The sequence below is a fragment of the Panthera tigris genome, chromosome C1, assembly GCF_018350195.1.
Source record: "Panthera tigris isolate Pti1 chromosome C1, P.tigris_Pti1_mat1.1, whole genome shotgun sequence".
Classification (NCBI taxonomy): Eukaryota; Metazoa; Chordata; class Mammalia; order Carnivora; family Felidae; genus Panthera; species Panthera tigris.
Window position 1 is genome coordinate 128,295,912 of NC_056667.1, and position 23,749 is coordinate 128,319,660.

At 35.4% G+C, this 23,749-nt stretch overlaps 1 protein-coding gene across 1 annotated transcript in view; it reads left to right on the forward strand.

Moving 5' to 3' along the window:
- HNMT (histamine N-methyltransferase) overlaps window positions 1–23,749 on the forward strand; it is a 46,158-nt gene that overhangs the window by 17,239 nt on the left and 5,170 nt on the right. The window contains exons 3-5 of the mRNA XM_007086403.3: window positions 16,823–16,930; window positions 18,217–18,347; window positions 20,787–20,880. Coding sequence (XP_007086465.1) covers window positions 16,823–16,930; window positions 18,217–18,347; window positions 20,787–20,880 — 333 coding nt within the window. The remainder of the gene's footprint in view (window positions 1–16,822; window positions 16,931–18,216; window positions 18,348–20,786; window positions 20,881–23,749) is intronic.

Consider the following 23,749-nt stretch of genomic DNA (forward strand, 5'->3'; position numbering starts at 1 on the left):
ATTTTCAATCAAGGTAAAACTCACATATGAAATACAGGTAGTATGAATGCTCCCATAACATTTTTTTGGTAATAATTTTGATGACATATATTGAGAGCAGTTAGGTAGTTTTATTGTTCTGCCACATACAGACATTGGCATTCCTACAGAGGTTAAAAAAGAGAAAGTTTGGAGACCATCAACATCTAATTTTAAAGATGTTGAAACCTGAGAAGCACCAAGGCAGAACAAAATCCAAGTCTCTTGACTTTAGTCCAGTTCAACAAATTATATTAAACAGATATAAAAGTTAATTATTGACTTGAAAAAGGAGATATTAGGTATTTAGTAATAACCAGCTATTTGAAAGTTTAATCTTTTCAGATTATTGATTTTGCCTCTGTTCATAAATGACATGTTAAGGTGACACAGAAGTTTAATTTTTTAAGCTAGTTGGATAGAAGTGAAACAAATATAATTAGGGCAGGAACTAAACAATCCAGTGCGTCAGGTTAGAAGCCAGGAGGTGGCAAGAAGCAAAGATTAATGTTTTCCGGTGATTCAGAGTAAGCCAACAGTCTGTATTAGCAAATTAGGAATAACTGGGGAAATGCAGAGAATCAGGGATTTTTTTTTCTTGGCCTAGAGAATAATTTTTTTTAATGTGCATATTCCCATCTTCATATATTTCCTGTTGATCAAACTACAGAATATTTGCTGCTAAAGGACCAATGATTGTAAGAGAGAAAGATTTCTTGATTCAATATGAGAATTTAGTAATGATCAAACCTGTCCAGAAATGAAAGCACACATCTCGAGAGATAAGGTATTATCTGTGACTCTAGGCAGCAGCCTAGGCCAGAAAGTTACTTTTCAAACATGCTGTGGAAAGGACTTAAGCACTGATTTCTTGGATGGTGGGGCCATTAAAGGTGCTTTTGGTCCAGAAAATCTATGGTTTCATGAGTAACCTTCTAGAAAAAGGTAGGCATTTCTCCAGAGTGGGATGGCTAACACTGCGTTTGGCTATATTAAGGAGGTGGAATTTAACTGTGACTTGTAGATACCTAGATAATTTTTAATCTGTATTCTTATTGCTTATAACTTGAAATGAGTAAGTACCATTTTACTAATATGCAGCATGCTAGCAGTTAACTCGATAGAAGGATAGAGACTCTACTGATTGACTAGAGAATTTAGGACTGTCTACTTTGTGTAATCATAGTTTGGGGCTTCAGATATAAAGGCATTTTTTAAAGGCATCTATATCATTCAAAAATAAACTTCTCCATATATAATTTAAACAAAATAATTAACCCCATTGTATTGTATTTAAAACTTTCAGTGAACATAGAAGTATTGTTAACAACAGATACATTACCAATTTGAGAGAAGCAAACTAATGCTACAACATTGGAACCATTGGCATTAAAGCCAGAGTAAACAAGAGTGTTTTGACTAATTCAATAAGGCTTGAAACAGGAAAACAGGATAATGAGCAGAGTGAAGACAAAACTACCATTATTTGCAGATTAAATGACTGTATACTCAGAAAAGCAAATAAACTCAGTTGGACAGCCTTAGAATTAAGAATTCAGTAATGGCTTGATACAGGTAAAATAGATAAAAAGAAGTATGACAGATCCACATTCTTTTTTGTTAACACATGAATGTTTTCATTCACAGTTTGGAGTATCTACAATGTACTTGGAAGTCCTTAGCATGTGCTTATCTGTAATTTCCCTGAAGAAAAAATTTGTATCTTGCCAGTCCTTTTATGACACTTTAGGACAATCTCTTAATTAGTGAATAGGCTTCCACTTGACATTTACTATTGAATAAAACTTTGTGATTTAATATACATCCTCATGCAACCCTGGTGCAGGGGGTCTGTTATCATCTTCATTTTATAGATAGTAAGCCTAAAAATATAGAGAGACTGCGGTCAATGCACAGGGTCTTCTGTAGCTTTGTCTCTATTAGCAATAACAGACTGATAGAAATGATGAAAAAATGTTGGATTAGTTAGCTAATAATTATATTTAATACAAAAATAAGCAACCTATTTGGAGAAAAGTTCAAATTTTTTACTGAGAACAGTTTGAGAAGATTTAAAGAGCCAATATGTAATACCAACGAGATGATAGGGATATGGAAGCTTTCATGTACAAAAGGTAAAAACATGAAATGAAATGAAATTTTCCTGAAAGCAATGTGACATTATGTATCAAGAAGAGCTCTGACGTTCATTTAAAACACACAGGCCTGGTCATGCTGGTGGTGAAAATATTGACATACTTAATAAATAGCCACTCCCCTGCTGTCCTAACACACCCTAGCTGCTGCTTCAGCCCCTCCTCATGGACTCCTGGACATCCCTGCATCCATTCTGTACCCCTGCCCCCTTACCCCCCATCTCCAAGTGCTCCAGCAATTAGATTGGTCTTATCCAATGAGAGGGCCTCTAAGAATGTGCGACAGGTCATCAGTCTGCATCCTTTCTCAGCATCTGGCACCTTTGTCCTTAAGGTTTTTTTGTTTTGTATTTTTATTTTTAATACCACCAAAGATAAAGGGTCTCATTCTAACCATTAATTCTGGTCCTTGGAATTAAACTGAAAAAATTAAGATTTTTTTCACAAAAGTCATGGTTTATTGTCAGGTTCTTCATAATAGTGAAAAATTTAAAACTAACTATATAGTAACTATATGTAAAAATGTATTTACATATATAAATTTTTTATATATTTCCACAAATAAATGTATACATTTATATAAATTTATATTGTATTTATATTATAATATCAAAGATAATAATTAAATCAATCATTCCACATACCCATGTTAGAGGATATAGTGTTGCTGCCACAAATAATTACTCATTTAAACAAATTTTTGATATATTAGTGGTTTAACCCTCAAATAAGAAAATCAAAATAACTCATATGCATAATAATCTCACCTGGGTAGAATAAAGAAAATTGTTTGTTTAAAAGTGAAAAAAAAAAAAAAGGAAGAACTTACAAGGAAATAAACCAAAATGTTAACTTTGGTTTTCTCTGGTAGTGAGACATTTATTTTATTTTCTATTTTATACCTTTGTCTATTTCTCAAGTTTTCTACAGTAGTTATTTATAGCTAGGTGCAGGAAAAAATAAACCTAGTTAAAACTATAATCTTATAGTTGACGAGACATGATGGTAAAGAGTAGACTGACTTCTGATAGCAACTTTAGCTATGTGGCTCATGTCCAAAGCACTGCTCCCACACATATGTTTTCAGGACAGTTTTCCTTTGGCCATTTTTTACCCACTGGCAATAGCATTATACCTGTATAAATATCTGAAGAACTATCTCATCTGTGTTGTAGGTTAGCAGAGATTTTCTTCAGAGTACACAGATTCTATCATGCCTACTCGAAGTACAGGTTAGCCATGATGATGAGGTAAGGATGGACAAAAAAGAAGGTGGCTGTCCACTGTCTCTTCCTTAAGATTCTTGATAATACTGATTATTTCTTGCTTTTTATTCCATGAGGACAGCAGGTCCTCAGTCTCTACTCATAAAGGGTATAAATCACTGATAATTTTCCTCAACATTTGTGTTCTAACAATCATTAATGTTGCAGGCTCTTATGAGAGCTTATGAAAGTTATTTGAGAGAGAGAAGAATGAGAAAGCATGCATGCGTGCCAATATCAGTGAAATCACACCATCTACCTGATTATCTTGGACTGTCTTTGCCAGTCCAACTACTTTCATCTTATAAATCCTGTCTTTGGGCTTGAGGAAGGTAGGAGAGAGTTGGCACTTCATTAAGGGTAACTCAGTATAACTTTTAAACATGATAACATTCTATAGATAGAACTTGCTACTTTCTACGTATGTGCTAAAGTAGCAGTCAAATATCTATATGTTTAAAATTTAAAAATTAAAAGGCAAAATTCAGTCTTTTATGTGAGCTGTCTATTAAATATCTCTACGCTTCAATGTTCAACACCCTTTGGGAAATTTTCTCTAAGTTTGTATTTCATACAACATTTTGGTAGCATGGCTTTTCTTAGGCTTCCTGCAATTGCAAAGCATCCAGGCAGTTTTGTTCCTGGGCTAACAGCCAGAAGACACATGAAAGCAATGGCAATGCCCTTTTGACTCAGAATTTATGTTTATAATCCCCTTCCTGAGACCCTATGGCTATTTTAATATTCTACTCTCATATTTCCATACTGACAGAATTGTCTCAGTGGTGAATACTCAATACTTACCCAGGAAAGAAAGAAAGAGAGATTGAGAGAGAAGGGGAGAGAGATGAGGTGATCTTGTCAACAATCTTCTATCTTTCCCATTGCTGCTCAGAATCAGATTGTTCTTGCTCTGGTTGCAAACCCATAGCTGAAATTATTTTTCATCACTAAGCACAGAGTTATCTGGGCAATTTTTCTCCCTACAAGCAATTTTATTTGTGCTCGGTATTCTGGTAGAGAGAAAAGGAAGATAATAATCTTAATACAACATATAATAGAATAAAATTTTTCCTACTGATAATCTAAAGAATTCACATGTATTTCGATATGAGAAATGAAGCAATAATAGACGGAAATCAAATGGCAAGAGATATCTCCACAGTTATTAATACTCCATTTTCTTGATCTGCAGATTTTCTCATTTGGGGAAGACCCAGGGTTCTCAAGCTGGGATTTGTGTTTCATTTGATGTAGGCTAAGATAGAAGAACAAAGCAGACAATATGAATATGTGATGTGCACTCTTCCAAGTTGTCATTTTATTATGGGGTTGCCCATTTAGAAGACAAATCTTCACTCCCTCATTCCCAGCCTCCTTCAACTTTCTCTTAAGTGTCACTTTTTCCATGAAGCCTACTTGACCATGCAGTTGAAAATCACAAACTCCCCACTATGGCTTCCCCTCCTTCCTATTTGCCTTGGTTTTCGCCATGGGGCTTATCACTATCCACAACAGTTGAATGTTTTCATCTGCATTATTCATTACTATATACCCATTGATTAGAACCTGGCAGTTAGTAGATGCTCAAAAATATTTGTTGAATTAATGTATAATAGTTTCAATTTATTGAACAATTACTATATAATTATGAACTGAAGTAAATCACCTCCATATAGTGCCTTCAACCTTTACAGTGACCCAGTAGCATGAACCACATTATCCCTAATTTACAGATATGTACTTTAAAGGGCAGAGATATTAATAAGTTTGTATAAAGTAATTCTGGTAAATACTAAATTTGAGCCCAGTTTTGTCTGTCCATAACTTCTAACTTTTCTTTTCATTTTTTTCCATTTTTAATCAGCTGACCTTGGGTTTAGAGCAAAAATACAACATTCCTCTGCTATCTCAATATATCATGGAAGTTTAGGGTGAGAAAAGATGTCTAGAAGATGAGATTCCCTCCTTTCCTTGTTTTTGAGCTTTTTATAAGTTCCACTGTCATAGGTTTCAAATATATATCCCTCTAAATATAGGCATGATGAATTTAAAATATGACTCATGTGAAATCAAGATATTTGACTGTAAAATTAAGTAAAGCATTTAACATAGCCCAAAAGGAACCATGAGAAGTTATTTTATATTTATGGCTGATTTGAGGGACAGGGTGGTACAAAGGAAAGAGATTTGCAAGGAGGAGGATTTTAAGAAATGACTTTTCATTTAACTTTGTAAATCAAAATCAGCATGTTTTGTTTGACAAAAAATAACACAGGAAGAAGAGAGAGAGAAGAGGGCAGAAAATTTATGTGAAGATATAATAGCTGAAAACTTCTGTAACCTGGGGAAGGATATTCAGATCTAAAAGCACAGAGAACTCCCATCAAAATCAAGAAAGACAGATCCAATACCAAGATATATTGTAATTAAACTGGCAAAATATAGTGATAAGCAAAAAAGTTTTTTAAAAGTAGAAAGACAAAAGAAGACAATAACATGCAAGGGAAAACCCATATAGCTAGCAGGAGATTTTGGAGCAGAAAGTTTCTTAGCCAGAAGGGAGTGGCATGATATATTCACAGTGCTGAATGGGAAAAATCTGCAGCCAAGAATACTCTATCCAGCAAGGCTATCATTCTGAATGCAGGAGAGATAAAGAGTCTCCCAAACAAACAAAAACTAAAGGAGTTCATGACCACTAAACCACATTGCAAGAAATATAAAAAGACTCTTTGAATAGAAAGAGGATACCAAAAGTAACCATATAGAGCTAGGAAACACAAAAGCAGTAATAATCAATATTTCTATAAAAAAGTCAGTCAATGAAGTCACAAAATAAAAGGATGTAAAATATGGCAACATATACCTCAAACATGGGGAGGAGAAAAGTAAAGAATGGGTTCAAACTTAAATGGTTATTAACTTAATATACACTGCTATATGCAGAAAAGGTTATATACAAACCTAATGGTAACCATATGTTAAAAACCACTAATAAATATCTAAAGAATAAAGAGAAAGAAATCCAAATATATCACTAAAGAAAATCATCAAATCATGAAGGAGAGAAAGACAAAAGTTCAGAGAAACTATACAGAAACAATCATAAAGCAAATAATAAAATGACAATACATATCTATCAGTAATTATTTTGAATGTAAATGGACTAAATGCTCCAGTAAAAATACTTAGGGTGACAAAATGTATAAAATTCCAAGACCCATTGATATCCTGCCTATAAGAAACTAGTTTCAGACCTAAAGACACATGCAGACTGAAAGTGAGGGGAGGGAGAAACATGGATGTCAAAAGAAAGCTAGAGTAGCAATACTTATATTGGACAAAACAGCCTTTTTAAAAATGTTTATTTATTTTTGAGAGAGACACAGAGTGCAAGTAGGGGAGGGGCAGAGAGAGAGGGAGACACAGAATCCGAGGCAAGATCTAGGTTCTGAGCTGTCAGCACAGAGCCTGACGTGGGGCTCGAACGCATAAACTGCTCATGACCTGAGCCAAAGTCACATGCTTAACCAACTGAGCCACCCAGCCACCCCAAAACAGACTTTAGAACAAAGACTCTAACAAGAGATGAAGGACACTATATAATAATAAAGGGGAAAATCTAAGAAGATATAACAAATTGTAAATATTTATGCACCCAACATAGTAGAACCCACAAATATAACTGTTTTATATAACAGTTAATAACAAATATAAAGGGACTAATTGATAATAATACAAGAATAGTAGGGGACTTTAACACCCCACTGACATCAATGCACAGATCATCTAAACAGAAAATCGACAAGGAAACAATGACTTTTAATGACATACTGGAACAAATGGATTTAACGGAGATATTCAGAACATTCCATCGTAGAACAGCAGAATACACATTCTTTTCAAGGGCACATGAAACATTCTCCAGAATAAATCACATAAAAGGCCAAAAAACAAGCCTCAAAAATTCAAGAAGATCGAAATCACATTCTGCATCTTTTCTGATTAACACACTATAAAACTAGAAGTGAACCGAAAGAAAAAATCTGGAAAGACCACAAATACATGGAGGTTAAATAACATGCTACCAAACAATAAATGGATCAACCAGAAGATAAAAGAAGAAATAAAAATGTACAAGGAAACAAATGAAAATGAAAACATAACAGTTCAAAACCTTTGGGATGCAGCAAAAGCAGTTCTAAGAAGGAAGTTTATGGCCATACAAGCTGACCTCAAGAAGCAAGAAAAATCTCAAATAAATAACCTAACCTTACACCTAAAGGTGCAAGAAAAAGAACAACAGACAAAACCTAAGACCAGCAGAAGGAAGGAAATAATAAAGATTAGAGCAGAAATAAATTATATAGAAACTAAAACCACAACAGAATGTACCAATGAAACCAGGAGCTGTTTCTTTGAAAAACCTCAATAAAATTGATAACCCCCTAGCCAGACTTAGGAAGCAAAAAAGAGAATGACACATATATATAAAACCACAAGTAAGAGGAGAGAAATAACAACCAACACCCAGAAATACAAACAATTATAAAAGAATATTATGAAAAACTATATGCCAACAAAATGGACAACCTAGAAGAAATGGATAAATTCCTAGAAACATATAAACTACTAATCCCCCCCCAAAAAAAGTGTTAGAAAATTTGTAATAACCAGCAAAGAAATTGAATCAGTAATGAAAAAACTACCAATAAACAAAAGTCCAGGCCCAGATGGCTTCACAGACAAATTATAGCAAACATTTAAAGAAGAGCTAATACCTAGTCTTATCAAGCTATTCCAAAACAATAAAAATAAAAAAAGCAAAGAAAACTTTCTAATTCATTCTATGAGACAAGCACTACCCTGACACCAAAACCAGACAAAGACACCACTAAAAAGGAGAACTACAGGCCAAATGTCACTGATGAACATAGATGCAGAAACCTCAACAAAATGCTGGCAAACAGAATCCAACAATACAATAAAAAAAAATCAACACAATCAAGTGAAATTTATTCCCAGGATGCAAGGGTGGTTCAATATTCACAAATCAATCAGTGTGATGCATCAATCAAGAGAAATAATAAAAACCATAAAAACCATATGATCATTTCAATAGATGCATAAAAAGCATTTGGCAAACTACAACATCCATCCATGATAAAAATCCTCAACAAAGTAGGCTTAGAGGGAACAGACCTCAACATAATAAATGGCATATATGAAAAACCCACAGCTAATATCATGCTCAATGGGGAAAAACTGAGAGCTTTTCCCGCTAAGGTCAGGAATAAGACAAGGATGTCCACTTTCACCACTTTTATTCAACATAGTACTGGAAGTCCTAGCCACAGCCACCAGACAACAAAGAAACCTTAAAGGCATCCAAATCAATAAGGGAGAAGTCAAACTTTCACTATTTGCAGATGACATGATACTTTGTACAGCAAACCCTAAAGATTTCACCAAAAAATATAGCTAGAACTGATAAATGAATTCAGTAAATTCATAGATACAAAATCAATGTACAGAAATTGATTGCATTTCTATATGCTAATAATGAAGCAGCAGAAAGAGAAATTAAGAAAACAATACCACTTACAATTGCACCCAAAATAATAAGATATCTAGGAATAAACCTAACCAAAGAGGTGAAAAACCTTTACTCCAAAAAATATAAAACACTGATGAAAGAAATTGAAGACAACACAAAGAAATAGAAAGACATTCCATGCTGATGGATTGGAGGAACAATATTGTTAAAATGTCTATACTACCCAAAGCAATCTACACATTTAATGCAATCCCTATCAAAATACCAAAAGCATTTTTCAAACAATTAGAAAAAAAAATTCTAAAATTTAGATGGAACCACAAAAGACCCCAAATAGCCAAAGCAATCTTGAGAAAGAAAAGCAAAGCTGGAGGCATCACAACTCTGGACCTCAAGTTATATGACAAAGTGTAGTGATCAAAACAATACAGTACTGGCACACAGTGCCACAAAATAGACACATAAATCGATAGAACAGAATAGAGATCCCAGAAATAAACCTACACTTATACGGTCAATTAGTTGACAACAAAGGAGGCAAGAACATACAAGGGGAAAAGAGTGTCTTAGGTAAATGGTGCTGGGAAACCTGGACTACATGCAAAAGATGAACCCCTTATTACACCTACATAAAATTAAACTCAAATGGATTAAAGGTCTAAATGTGACACCTGAAATCCTAAAACTCCTAGAACAAAACATTGGCAATAATCTCTTTAACATTGGTCTTAGAAATATTTTTCTGGATCTGTATCCTCAGGCAAGGGAAACAAAAGTAAAAATAAACTATTGTGACTACACCAAAAGAAAATCTTTTGCATGGTGATGGAAACGAAAAATCAAAAAGGCAACCTACTGAATGGGAGAAGAGATTTCCAAATCCTATATCCGATGAGGGGCTAATATCCAAAATATATAAAGAACTTTTACAACTCAACACCAAAACAAACAAACAAACAATTCAATTAAAAATGAGCAGAGGATCTGAATAGACATTACTCCAAAGAAGACACATAGATGACTAACAAACACATGCAAATATATTCAACATCACTAATCATCAAGTTAATGAAATTCAAGACCACAATGAGATATCACCTCACAGTAGTCAGAATAGAGAGAATCAAAAAGACCAGAGGTGGCTCAGTTGGTTAAGGTCTGACTTTGGCTCAGGTCATAGTCTCACAATTCGTGGTTTTGAGCACTGTGTCAGGCTCTGTGCTGACAGCTCAGAGCCTGGATCCTGCTTCAGATTCTGTGTCTCCCTCTCTCTTGGTCCCTCCCCTGCTTGCACTCTGTCTGCCTCTCTCTCTAAAATAAATAAACATTAAAAAAAAAAAAAGACAAGAAATAACAAGTGTGGGCAAGGATGTGGAGAAAATGCACCTGGGTGGGAATGTAAATTGGTACAGCCACTGTGGGGAACATTATGGAAGTTCCTCAAAAAATTAAAAATAGAAGTATACATACAATCCAATAATTCCACTTCTGAGGATTTACCCAAAGAAAACAAAAGCATTAACTTGGAAAGATATATGCACCCCTATGTTCATTGCAGCATTATTTACAATAGCCAAGATATGGAAGCAACCTAAGTGTCCATCAACTGATGAATGGATACAGAAGATGTGGCGCACACACACACACATATTACTCAGCCATAAAGAAGAATGAAATCTAGCCATTTTGCAACAACATGGATAGACCTAGAGGGTATTATGCCAAGTGAAGCGAGTCAGTCAGCAAAAGACAAATACTACATGATTTCACTTATAAATGAAATCTAAAAAACAAAACAAACAACCATCGGGTGCCTGGGTGGCTCAGTCGGTTAAGCGTCCAACTTCAGCACAGGTCATGATCTTGCAGTTCGTGAGTTCAAGCCCTGCATTGGGCTCTGTGCTGTCAGCTCAGAGCCTGGGGCCTGCTTCGGATTCTGTCTCCCTGTGTCTCTGCCCCTTCCCCGCTAGCGCTTGCTCTCTCCCTCTCTCTCTCTCTCTTTCCCCCATCTAAAAAATAAATAAACATTACCAAAAAAAAAATTAAAAATAACAAAACAAACACAAATGAAGTAGAAACAGACTCATATATACAGAGAACAAATTGGTGGTTGCCAGAGGGGAGAGGGTTGGGGGTATGGACAAAATGGGTAAGCGTGAGTGGGAGATACAGGCTTCCAATTCTGGAATGAATAAGTCACAAGAATAAAAGGTAAAAAGGGTAATAATGAAAAATAACCTATAATTCCATCACCCTGAAATAACCAATGATTGTAAATTGGTGTGTATGTTTCCAAACACTGTATATTGAAATGAAATACTCTGTAACATTTTGACATGTTTGGATTTTACCAAGTTTGCTAAAATTTCACATATTAACCAACTGAGAAAAATCAGTTACATCAGAATAACATGCACAGACTCCAAAGAAGGATGGTATGTTGAAATAGAGTTGTTTAATCATTATAATTTTTCCATTTGTCGCAGGAAACTGCAGATTTTCTTCCAAAACTTTAAGGGGAAACACATAATAAGGCTTTAGTTAACCCAAACAATTGTTGGCATTTATTTATCTAAAGGTTAGGATATTAAAAATAGTCTACTGGGGCACCTAGGTAGCTCAGTTGGTTGAGTGTCTGACTTTGGCTCAGGTCATGATCTCACGGTTTGTGGGTTCAAGTCCTGCATCAGGCTAATGTTGTCAGTGCAGAGCCTATTTCAGATGCTCTGTTCCCTGCTCTCTCTGCCTGTCCCCTACTTGCACTCTCTCTCTCTTGAAAATAAATAAACATTAAAAAAATAAGTAGCCTACTATTGTCAGAACTATAATCAAGCAATGCCTAATGAGAGATCATATGTAAAAGGAAACTGACTTTGAGATAGACATGCATGCCTTCTTCCCCTTAAATGCTGTGTTTTGGAACTCAAAGTTAAGATTCCCAGGAGGCTTTTCAATGCACAATACAAATGGGCTACTGGCTTCCACATTTCTTTTGTTTACCCCTGAATTTGCTGACAATTTCTGAATTATTTGATTGATTCGTTTCTAGTTTACTTTTGGCACATTAGTCTGGCTTGTGTGCTCTCTAAAAGCATTTATAGGGTGCTTAATGCCTGATACTGGAACACATTCATAATGTTACAGCTCCTACTCAGGAGGACTCAGTTAAGAAAGAACAAATGGTCTCCTTCTCTCTCTCTCTCTCTCTCTCTCTCTCTCTCTCTCTCTCTCTCTCTCTCTGTTTTTGTTTGTTTGTTTGTTTGTTTGTTTGAATCTCTTTACTGCTGGCTCATGATACTATAGGGTCTGATAATCCCTCACATGCTTTTCAGTGATTGATGATCAAACCTGCTCAGTTGTTCAATCTAGCATTTTAGAGTCCTTGATACTTTTTAACAAACTCATTGGAATCAAGCCTTTGCTAGTGAATAAAATAAGTGAAGTAAAGCAATAATTTATATCAGGGCACACAAGGTTTTATCTTGTGGGTAATGATGGGTAGTTTCTGTCTGAAAGATTTTGATGCTATCCCAGACTCTGTGGGAAAGACCACCAAGGTAATTGGTCATGTGTTGAAGAGTTCAAGACACATAGGAGTTAGATGATATAAGGAAGTGAAGGGAGAGGATTCCTGGCAGAGAAGCAAACATGGGCAAAAGACTAAAGGCATGGAAGAGCATGGTGTATATGGAGGGCAGAGAGAAGGGTAAAAATGCAAGAAATTCAAAGTTCCTAGAGCTAAATTTTCAAAATATGAAGCTGTGAGAGATGAGAATAAGGAATCAGGCAGGGTGGTCCATGCTCAGTTAAGGAGCTTGGACTTTATCCAGTTGATTAGTCCTTAGGTTTTAAGCAGGGAAATGATGGGTTTGCTTAGCATAGAGTTTTGAATAATTGTTGTAGTGGTGGCTTTGGAGGGACATAAAGTTCAGCAAAGATAGGGTGAATTTTTAGGGTATTTTTTGCAGTATTCCAAGACAGATAATTTTGGCCTGAACAAGGATTGCTAATAGAAGTAAAAAAAAAATAAAGAAACATTTGGCAGGAAAATTTACACATGGCTAGGGAAGGATGAAGCAAAGAGCAAAGCTTGAAGGACTCGATGGATAGTGAACAGCACTGGTGATTTGTTAAAAACATAAAGAATTGCTAAATGTTTAGGCTAGACTATAGGACATAATACTGTAGGTCATCTGTTACTCACTTTTTGTTGAAGATGTTCATATAAATCATTTTTTTAAATTTTTTTTAACGTTTATTTATTTTTGAGACAGAGAGAGACAGAGCATGAACGGAGGAGGGTCAGAGAGAGAGGGAGACACAGAATCTGAAACAGGCTCCAGGCTCTGAGCAGTCAGCACAGAGCCCGACGCGGGGCTCGAACTCACATACCGCGAGATCGTGACCTGAGCCGAAGTCGGACGCTTAACCGACTGAGCCACCCAGGCGCCCCTATAAATCATTTTTTAAAATGCATGTCTCCTATTTCTGAGAGATACCAGAAAGCAAACTATGTAGGGTATGAGATCAAGGAATATTTTATATTTTGGGTGATCTCTACATCTATCTATCTATCTATCTATCTATCTATCTATCTATCTTTTGCAATAAGAAAAAAAGAGTCCATTATAAATAATAAACATAGCACAGAAAATAAGTGTCCCCATATCACCATAAGCATGATGGTATTACTTACTGTCAAACTCAGGATGCTTTTATTAATGAGAGTTGTAGTGAGTGAGTAAAGAATTAAAATTATTATAAGTTTTAAAAATATTTATTGATATTTTTATTATAAAACTTCTTTATAAAATAGTTATGTATAAGATACTATAAGTACAATGAAATGCTAAGAATACTATAACTATAAAATAGTTATTTAAAAAACTATTTACAAAAATAAAACTCTAACAATATTTGTTTAAAAATAATAATTAAAAAAATATTAGAATAAGAAACAAAACCAGATGGAACACCAGCACAATAAGCATAAAGTGGAATTGTCCCTGGCAAACGAGAAGTCTGGTTACTCAACTTATGAAGTCAGAAATGGACTTTATGTGCTAATTCCTGATGTAATAGTTTCATTATCTCCTTTTGTTGTTCACTCATTTCTGCTAGGGATCCAGCAGTGAATGCACAAATGTTCATGGGCTCACATTCTAGAGGCTGTCATGTAAACCCATGCTTTCCATGTTTCAGTTGTAATTCTAGCATTGTCTCTTCCATCACTGCCCTAAAAAGAGACACTGGCTGGCTCTGACTGTAGTAGAACATTCTGCTGGTTGGTAAAGTAACAATATAGGAATATACTGTGGATATGTGCTGGATACATTCTGCCATTTGGGCAGATCCAAAATGTTGGGGTCCATCTTAGGAGAAGCAGCTCATCAAGGCCCAAGAGGAAATTACTGCAACCTTCTGAGTTTCAAGGGATCCTCAGAATTGATGAATCCTCAGAATTTTTTTGTTTAAAATATATGGCTAGTTTGATAGAGGCAAGAATAGAATTTTGGGCCTCTGATTCTTTGAGGCAAGGTGGAATCTGTTTCTCATTAGTCCACAGCTTTTTGCTCTAGTTATTATTATTTTTTATCATTCAAAAATAGTTACTGGAAAGAAGGGAAAACATTTCTTATGCCCTTTTAGTATTTGGTGCCCTCCTCTTTCTTAGTATGAAGTAGAAGAACTAACACTTCAGAGTCAGAAAAGTGTGCCTTAACTTTAGGCATATTAATATCCCCTGTGTGTCAAATTACTCAAATCACCTTATGTGGTTGGGAATAATATTGTGAGTGATAACATTGTGTGCAGGATTAAGTGAGATGATCCAAGTAAATTGCCTAGCACAGTGTTTGACAAATAGTAGGTGGCCAATAAGTGGGAGCTAGAAGAATTATTAAGGAAAGTATAAAAGGCTTCATGTTGGTGAGGCCAGAAAACTGTCACATAGGCTCCTTTATCCTCCATTTCAGCTTCCTTCCCGCTCCTTCCCCTCCCGACCCGCACCAGCTCCTATTACCAGTACTTGGGGCTTTCATGATACGGTTAAACTATCCTCTTTTCCTGGTCTAGCATCTTTTGTTCTTGATTTATCTTCCTCATTTCCCTCCTTCCAGATTTCCTAGTCTTATAACTTATGCTTTTGCTGCTGCCTGCTATATCTAACCTTGTAAAGGTTCTGTTAATGTCATTTATGCCAAAATGTTAAAGACTAACATCATTTTCATATGCTAGTCTTGCCAGCACATAGGTCTACTTTAGTAAAGGTCAATATCATAACCTTAGAGAACAAATGCAGAACATAAGTTGGAGGTATCAGCAATAGGGACAGAGGAGATATTTTCAAAGAGAGGCATGGCACTCAAAGATAACAATAAAACTAACGAACAGCTAACATTTATTGGGTGTCTATTTTGCACTGAGTTTTTATATGCATTGCCTCACTGAACTCTCACAACTAATAAATTCTGTACTATTATTATTGCTATTTTTCTGATGAGGAAAATGCAGCTTGAAAGGGTAAAGCAAATTGCTGAAAGTTATATACACCTAGTAAGTAGAGAAGACAGGTTTGGAATTCAAGTCCATCAAACATCACTATCTCTCACATGCAATCACTTACAAGCTAAATTTTCATGAAGACAGATGGCTCTGTGCTCTTCCTATCATTTGCTAGAGCCTAGTGCAGTGCTTGACACATAATAAACAAGTAATTGTTGGTGCATGAATTAATGAATAGGTATCTATTCTATCATAGCCTCCTCTTCATTTACCTCACTAGAATCATCTTTTGCTTGGAGGCTCTCCCTTGTCCAATATTCCAAAACTCTGAGCTTCCAGTAGTCCATGTACACCATTCCATTTCCTGATTTCATATCTCTAACTTGCTATCCTATCCACTTGCAATTCTTCCTTTCCCCAGAGGTCTCTCAGTTAACTTCCACCGAGCCTGTAACACAGAGCTCAGGAGTGGTCTACTTCCATAAATCTTTCCATTTCTCTGACCTCTCCTCCTATCCTCTTCCTCACTGTCTCCTTTCCTCTTGCCACCATGGCCCAACTTGACAGGGTTCCTTCCATGTCTGTGTCTTCCACTAGACCATGGTGTATTTGAAGGTAGATGTCTGGCATATTTCTGTATCATTTTTTTGCACCTAACATATTTTTCTTCTGACACTTCTCTAAAGTTTATTTATTTGTTTTGAGATGGGCGAGGGGTAGAGAGAGGGAGAGAGAGAATCTCAAGTAGGCCCTATGGTGTCAGCACAGAGCCAGACGCGGAGCTCAAACTCATAAACCATGAGATAATACCTAAGCTAAAACCAAGAGTCAGACACTGAGCCACCCAGGTGCCCCTCTTCTGACATATTTTATATGGTTCTGGCTTAGCCAAGTGTATCAATTCTAAGGTGCTTTTTTTTTCATATTTTAACATCTTTGAAATTGGGATACATCTTTCAGTTGATGGAATCTTAAAATTATAATTGACAGTGTTTTTTTCTGACTTAGTAGAAAAAGAAGAGTTGATTGAGTCCTATAATCAATGGCAGCTTCGAGTTAACATAATGCAGTACTAGATAATAAATAAAGGTTATACGAATGAAGGAATGAATAGCAATCATAGCCCTCCTCAAATCATATTATTATTCCTAGTTACAACCTAGCACCACAGACAGTGTGGCAGGGCCACAGTTGAGCATCGTTCTTTACTTATGCTGAACTTTCCTAGTACAAGTAAGACAGGCAATAAACTACCTCAAATTATTCCTAAGCATTTCTTTCTGGAATTACATGATTTGTTCCATATGCTTGTCTTTTAGGTGAAATTGATCTTCAAATTCTTTCCAAAGTGCAGGCTCAATATCCAGGAATTCATATCAACAATGAAGTTGTTGAGCCAAGTGGTGAGCAAATTGCCAAGTACAAAGGTACCTGTAACCCATGGTGTTGTATGTCAAATCCTATCCCAAATGGCTTATCATTCCAAATATGTCGCCTCAATCATTAACAACATAATTGCTGTGATATATTCTTTGTAAGCTTACTGGGAAAAGAACATATTTAATTTTTTTTCTTGACAGACATGACTAACACCTCAGAAATATAAACAGTGAATAATTAGACTTCCTTTTTTTACTGACTTTTCATCTATTCCCTGGTTATCAGCTATTATCGTTGATGTTTTTTCTTAGAGACGTAGTCATTAATTCATTAATAAATATTTAAACAGAATCCTTGCTCTTAAAGAACTTGTGTTTAATGGATTATAACAGGAGTCAGCAAACTTCTCTGAAAAAACACACAGTCAACATCTTAGACATAGAAGGCCACATGATCTCTGTCACCACTAATCAACTCTACTAATCAACTCTGCACAAAGGCAGCCATAGATGATACTGATAAACTAAGTGTTCATATGTTCCAATAAAACTTTATTTATAAACATTAAAATTTGAATTTTATATCATTTTCACATATCATGAGGTATTATTCTTCCTTTGATTTTATTCAGCCATTTTATTTTTTTTAAAATTTTTTTTTTCAACGTTTTTTATTTATTTTTGGGACAGAGAGAGACAGAGCATGAATGGGGGAGGGGCAGAGAGAGAGGGAGACACAGAATCGGAAACAGGCTCCAGGCTCCGAGCCATCAGCCCAGAGCCTGACGCGGGGCTCGAACTCACGGACCGCGAGATCGTGACCTGGCTGAAGTCGGACGCTTAACCGACTGCGCCACCCAGGCGCCCCTATTCAGCCATTTTAAAGTGTAACGACATGAGATATAAAAGATAGGCATAAAGTCAGGAAGTACAGTAGTATATATATTTTAGCTTGTAGTCCATTTAGAAATAGGTGGTGGACCAGATATAGTCCACGGACCATGGTCTGCTGACTCCTGGGTTACAGAATCATATCACTTGTTTTCCATTGATAAAATTCACCAGTTGATTCCTCATCAACACAGAGATAATGTAACCTATGTCTGATAAGTGTTCTCATTATTTCTTACTGACTCTTTCTTTCATCTCTAATTTCATTTAACACTAGAAAAAAAATCAGTATGAACTCTGGTCTTCCAGAGCTACATAAAAAAGAAAAATGTGCTTTATATCTGTTATGTATATAACATTGATTGCATTAAAATTCGAAATGGAAATGGATTCTGCATTTGCAATTAAAATTGATGGTGTGCCACCTCTTCCCTGTATTTTAGAGCTTGTAGCCAAGACATCAAACCTTGAGAACATAAAGTTTGTTTGGCATAAGGAGACATCATCTGAATATCAAAACAGAATCACAGAGAAAAAAGAAATTCAGAAGTGGGACTTTATTCATATGATTCAGGTAAGAAATATTTATTGTTGTATATTCTCAGAAAGGAGATTTTTCAGAAATATGTATGAAGAGTGCCTAATATTATACCTTTAGGAAGAAAAATGAAAATCTGATTTCTGATTTTACAAGTGAACATTATCTGTCCAAAATGAGGATAAAAATGTTTATAATACTAAGAGATTCACTCTAACACTCAAAAAGCTAGTTTTTTATACGTGAATTACTTTATAGTTTTTTTTTTCCATGTTGGTTTAATTAACTTTGTAGGATTGAAAGTTCATAGGTAGGTTTGAGGACAGTAGAGTGTAACATATCCTAGCATAGTTCTTCAGTAGTTCTAATGGTCTGGATGGGACTCTGATGTCCCAGAGTTTTTCTGAATCCTCTTGCTTTTGTCTTATGTTGGTGACCTGGCTAATGTGCATGTAACTGAAGGGGCATGTTAGATGATTTGTCATGTCAATAAAGTTTACTAATACAGTCAGCCATTCAGTAGGAATTTATTTCCATAATCCAGCACTGATAGCGTATTTCTTAGAAATACACTAGAGTATGTCTTGGAAAGGACATGACTATTCATTATATGGTATGGGGACACAATTACGAGAATCACTGATATTTCTGGATAGCATATGGGTGTATAATCTTTGGGTGTTGACTACCATTAGAAAATGTGTGTACTTTAGAAATACCAATATTAACAGCAAGAGACTTCTTTCTTTCTATAGTCCATAAGTTCAGTCATCCCAAGGGAATAAACTTATAAGAAACCCAAGGAAGAAATGATTCTAACATTGGCATATCCAAGCAGTCCTACACCTCTGCTCTCCTAGCTGACAAAATCTTTTACCTATAAGGGAGCACGTAAATTGTCCAGCAAGCGTATAATGTTTCTCTATCAGACTTACTTTCCTATTTCCTCATATATCTATTTCATACCTCCTTCTCTCTCCTTACACTTCCTGTAACCCCTCCCTCATGATTCATTCCTAACTGATGACCTTACTTCATACTGTATAGTGAAAAGTGAAATCATTAGATGGAAAGTCATCTTTTACCCTCCAAATTTACAAACATAGCTGCTCCTGTACCTACCATCTTTTTCTTTCATCTTATCATAAAAGTGTCTTTTTATCAAAAGCCAATCTCTCCACTTGTGCTCTGGATTCAGTTCTTTACCTGTTATAAAATGTTACAGCTTTAGAGATCATTCTCCCATTTCTCAAAATTTGCACGTCTTCTTTCTTAGAGCAATTCTGCTTGCTCTGCATTACTATACTATTCTATTTCTCTATCTTCTTCTCTGTCTACTCTGCATTTTATGGGTTATATTTTTGTCTCTTCATTGCTCCCTATAGTCTTAACACTCTCATGACATTCTTTCAACTTAATACTCACAGTTAACTTCAGAGATCTCAGTGTCTATTAGATCAAATTTCAAAGAATCTGTTATGGGCCACCTCCTCTTTTTTAGCCAGGTCACATCATAGACTGTTAGGCATCTTATGGATTAGATTATGTATCTGGGTATCTCTCCCCCTGTGAACAGCATGGAATGACATGAGACTAAATATGGCCCCGAAGCAGCATTGGCCATGTGCAGGTCCATTTTATCTCATTCATTTATGTGAGAGGGACACAGTTTAAGTTGTATTTGCTTTATGCAGTAAATTCTGTCATGGGCATCTACATAATATATTGAATTCTTGTCCAAGAGAGATGGAGATGAGATATAAGAAGTAAGTGTTTGTGGGAGTAGATTCCCAGGATGCAAGCTCTGGGGAAAATTTTCCACCGTCAGTGTATTCCAAGCTCTACCTGTATTGAATGAAAAGGCCTCTCCCTGTGCTTCACCAGATATAGTCCAGAGTTATTTAAAAGTGGTGGGTTGACCCCTAGCACCTTGTGGCCAAGCATGTAACCTCATGCTTTATTCAGTCCATTTTCCTAGAGAATCTGTCAACATCAGAGCCTGCCATATTTCCTATGATTTTAAAAAAGCATTTGTGAGCATATGGTGAAGCTAGTGCAAAGGGCTTAATTTTAAAGCAACGTTCCATGAAATGGGGTCTGTTTTTATGGTGCCAGCACTATCTTCTCCCATAAGAACTATAATTCACAAAATATAGAGTACGCATAGAATCAATGCCCCCATGTGGAGAGGAGACTAAGTATCTCCAGCTATAAATGTCTGTGTTATTGAAGCCAGAAAGAGTAAATTTAAAACAACTTGGCTGTAATTGAGCAAATAGCATAGTTTTCCCTTTTCCCTAATATTTTATCACATTATTACTCTCTCTTTCCATATAACCTCTTTAATATTTAAAGTGTTTTGTTGAGTAAAAATCTACTCAATTTGAACATCAGACTTTCTAGTGAATATCTAGCCCAAGTAACAAAGACATTGATATAGAAAAGTGTCTAATTTCTCTTTTCCTTCATTTCTAGATGCTGTATTATGTAAAAGATATCCCAGCTACCCTGAAATTCTTCCATAGTCTCTTAGCTACCAATGCTAAGATTCTCATTATTCTTGTGTCAGGTAAATTTTTTACATTCATCCTGAATTTTTAAACAGCAAAAGTGCATATGTGCTTGGATATATGTATTTGAAGGCAGCTGCTATATTTTGTCTTTGTTATGAAATTCTTGACTTGGCTTCTGATCATAGTCAATTAATACAGTATTCAGAAAGTCCTTCACGATGGTTCTCAATACAGGGAGTTTAATGGAATTAAATGTCTATTTACTCCTTTCTCTTGGGGAAAATTTGTCTTTATTGTCTCTATATAAATTCTTCTTTATATAACATGGAGCAAATAGCACTAATAGGAATTTTTTTTAATGAGAACGAAAATAGTAAATATTTCTGTTTACCTCCTTTTTGTTTCTTGACTATCTCTTTTCCTTCTATGGTGTTTATTAATACATAAATACAGGCTTAAATATTTGGGATGCTTTCATATTTGATTAATTTGCATTTCTAGAGCTATTGTCAATATTGTTCATGATAGATTTTCTCAAATAACCAAAAATTGTTCACTTATTTTGTGTTATTATTTTCCAAAGAAGGCATTTGATCATGTCATGTTGCTCCCACTATATAATAAGTACCACACAGAAAATGTAAGCAAACATGTTAATAAATGAAACACTGACACTGTCGAGTTCATTAATTCACTACTTATTTCATTCAGCATTCTTTGTGGATTGTGCACACAGTGGGAGTCAGGTTGATTCTACATATACAAGAGTCTTTATCTTCCTAAACTTATATCAGACCCCGTACTCAAAACCATAACTCACAACATTTATCTATTCTTAAATATGAGGAATGACTTTAAAGATGGCAAGCTTGCCTGTTGCTTGTAATCCTAGGCTTGAACTCATGTGGCAGTTTTGCAAATGAGAGCTCCGCCATACAATCTCTTCCCCAAAGGAACATTTTGATAAACTATTTTTATCTCTGGTTGGTTAAAAATACCCATTTATGTGGGAGAGTTCTATCTTCCCATTTAGAAGGGCTTATGTAAACCGGATGCTTCCTACTAACCTCTCTCCAAATTAAGACACTTGGATAAAGCCTTTATAGTACATTTAGGAAATGTAAAAATTAGTTGTCACCATTGAGGGCAGTCTATTCTTGATAATCTGTGTCAATAGTGAAGAGAAAGTGTTACAGACAGAAACAGCAATTTATCCAGAAGTCATGTATGTTTGATTTTAGGATATATTTCATATCAATAGCATATCCACTCTTATTTATATTTTGTTTACTCTTAAATATTTTCAGAAGTGAAGTATTTCAACGTCAGAAAGCAGTTTTCTATGAGTCTATTTCTACCAATAGGAAAAAAACAGACTAAGGTTTAGAAAGTGGCATGAGTAGTCTACAAGCAACTGAGAATTGACTAAGTGCCCTTACAAATACAGTATTCTGCTCACTATCTCATGAATATATTAATACAATCCATGGCTTGTTGGCATCAAGAAATATGCAAACCAAAACAGGCACGGTGAAATGTATGACGACACATGCAGCAAGAATGCTGAGGCACTTCCTAGCTGTGTGAACTTGGTCTGTTAGCCTTTGTTTATTCCAGGGCTATTTCTGGATAATCATACCTATGTTACATTGCATCTATGTATATATGTGGTTCATATGTACTATGTGTATGTACATTAATGGGGAAAAAATCAAAGAAAGGGAATAAAGACTCAACTATCAGTGAGCTTTTTCTTAAAAAAGTATTTTGAATAAAAGTTAGTCTGTGTAGTTTGATTTTACTAAGTTTGTATTTTACTACCTTTTTCTTTATGCAGTAAACAACTCTTCATTACTGTACCAAGCATGGGAGACAGGTATCCCAAAGAAGAAAAAAATTGTTCACAGATACTGTTCCTAAACATAAGAATGTAACAAATAACAAATGTCCAACTATTAAAGGGACTTTAAAGACCCCTACCTTTATCACATACACTTTTTTTTTCTTTTTTCTTTTTTTGTGGCTAGCAGCTAGGTTTGAGAATGCTCAATGGGTCATATGAGGTGACTGAGCAACTTACCCCCTCATCCCTGTATAAAAACCATTGCTCTAAACTGCCATTCTCAGTTCAAACTATGATTCTTGAAGCCCCACTGTCCATATTTGCGTTATGAAAACATTCATTAAATTTGAATATTGCCCTAAAACTTGGAACACACGCACATCAAAATGGTTCACATTAAGTTCTATTCTTATCTAGCTTCTTGCAGTCACTTTCTAAGTAGACTTTGCTTCATAATTACCTGGAAGTGAAAAAGCCTGTTTGCATATTATCCTTGTTTCAGGGCAGTACTGTCATCCATAGCTACACTTCAATGCAGAAAATTGATTGCTCATTATAGACAGATTCAGACAAGCCTGGAACTAGTCACTAAATTAAATTTCTAAGAATACTCATCTAGATAATATCTAGGCATATAATGGTATTTCTGGATTATTATCTTGCTCCAAAGGGTTGTCTTAAATATGCTACATAACTAAGGCTTTTTCCTGTCTATTTCAGTCAGACAACTGACCTGTTACTAAGTTGACAATGTATTTCTCTGAATAGACTGAATTACTGTTTTCTGAGTACCATAGACACCCACCTTTGCAATTTATTAGATCATAAGATAATGAAATATGGTGTCAGTTTCTAGATTTAATTATACAGAGACCTAGGATGGCTATATGCACCATGTGTACCAAGGTATTATGTGCGTTCAGCCATATTCAAAACAGTACATAGCCTGTGTTCTCAGTTCCTTGTTGGCTGCACAGTATAGCTGTTGTGTAGATTTGGTTCATGCAGCTTGTAATGAGTTCTTACAGTCAGTCACTGGTAGGCAATGAAGGATGCAGATGACTATTACTTTTTTTCTGCCT